At 46.7% G+C, this 1,583-nt stretch overlaps 1 protein-coding gene across 1 annotated transcript; it reads right to left on the bottom strand.

Moving 5' to 3' along the window:
- Window position 1: 1 nt before the first annotated feature.
- On the bottom strand, window positions 2–1,580 carry LOC101582593 (bromodomain-containing protein 8-like; the record flags this gene model as incomplete). The annotated part of the gene is made up of 3 exons (XM_012513425.1): window positions 1,491–1,580; window positions 946–1,090; window positions 2–828 (listed from the first exon to the last, which is right to left on the bottom strand). Coding segments are annotated over exons 1-3 (1,062 nt in total), but the record flags the coding sequence as incomplete, so codon positions are not given.
- Between the last annotated feature and the right edge of the window lie 3 nt (window positions 1,581–1,583).

Consider the following 1,583-nt stretch of genomic DNA (forward strand, 5'->3'; position numbering starts at 1 on the left):
CCTCTGTCTTCACAGATGTAAGTGGCATCTCATCAGTTTTCCCACTGGAACCATTTGCTTCAGCAATTTCTCCAGTTGCAGCACTTTTGGGCTCCTCATCGAAGTTCTGACTCCTGAGTTCTGGTGGCTCCATACTTGCGGCTGGAACAACTCCAGATACTATCTCAGCCCCTGAAATGCCAGGGTCTGGTTCTGTAGGTTCTACCTTGATCTCAACACCAGACTCCCTGATGTCCACCAAATCATGGATTCCCTTGTTTTCTGTTTCTTCAAAGTCCAACCTCTCTTGCTTGACTGTCATCTCTGGTGTAGGGAGAGGTATTGGCTTGTCCCGTTCCTGCTGGATTGGGTGCTCCCAGGGGCCAGGCAGAGATTGGGGGTCATCATTCTCTTCACAGAATGAAAGTGCTGCTTCCACAGCTGCCACATCCAACACTTCAGGATGATCGTCTACCTTATCTTCAATGATTGCAATGATGTCTCCAACAGTCTCAAAGTCCAGTTCTTCACCTGTGTAAGACACAGCAATATCCATCTTCTCAGCCAGATCTAAGTCTTCCTTTCCATCTATGCTGGGAGCCTTTGATCCTCCAGAGGTCTCTGCTACCCCTGATCGGAAACACTCTTCTTTGATAGAATTAATAATCATGGAGATTTCACTGCTATCCATGGAAACAGTCACAGTATGTGGATCTCCCACAGCTTCCATAGGAACACAGGTATCAGGTTGACTCACTGGAGCTACACTTTCTGGAGTGGAGACAGCCGGAGCAGAGGATGGTGCTGGCAGCGCAGGCATCATGACAATGGTAGCTTGGGATACAGACTCTACAGGGGGTGGCACAAGTTTAACTGGAGGCTCACTGGCAACAGTAGTGAATGAAGCAAGAGGTGTGGTGAATTGTGTAGGACCAGCTTCTAGAAGCTGGGAAAGAGTGGGAGCACCCGAGGCAGCAGGGGAGGCTGCAACAGTATTGGGTGTTTGCTGTATCTCCCCACCATGAATCATGGGAAGGACCCCGCCTACCTCCAGAAGGACACCCGTACTGTTCAAGTGGCTGGAAGCCACAGCCATTTCACTCTCATTGACCTACCAGGAAGAATAGAGGTGAAGGCTACACTCAAGCTTTCCTTCACTACCACTTCCCAAAAATGCTGTAGCAGTCAATCAAACATCTTGAAAACTAAACTTACTATCCACAGAGATAACTCAAGACCCATGGGAAACTCTAAACTATAAGTTTTGAAACTTATTTCACAAGAGTTCTCTGGGGAAGAAAATGAAAATTGTGGTTCTGATTACTCAGGATCCAAGGATATTATCAACTTACTGTATTATTACTATTGTTATTATTCTTTAACATTTAACTAGGTCATTTCTTCCTCTTTTGAACTTTTTTTTTTTTTCCATGTCATATTTTAGGTCCCAGGCACTCCCTTCCAAGTACTAAATCACCACAGCTCTCAAACACCCACAGAAGTCTCCATACCAGTCTGGGGCTGGTAGGCAGGAGGCTGCCTTTCTTCAAGAGCTCTGACAGCAGAGGGGAGGGGGGTGGAGTTGCTTTCTGTCCAAGCATCTT

The sequence above is a fragment of the Octodon degus genome, unplaced genomic scaffold (genome assembly GCF_000260255.1).
Source record: "Octodon degus isolate 3935 unplaced genomic scaffold, OctDeg1.0 scaffold01970, whole genome shotgun sequence".
NCBI lineage: Eukaryota > Metazoa > Chordata > Mammalia > Rodentia > Octodontidae > Octodon > Octodon degus.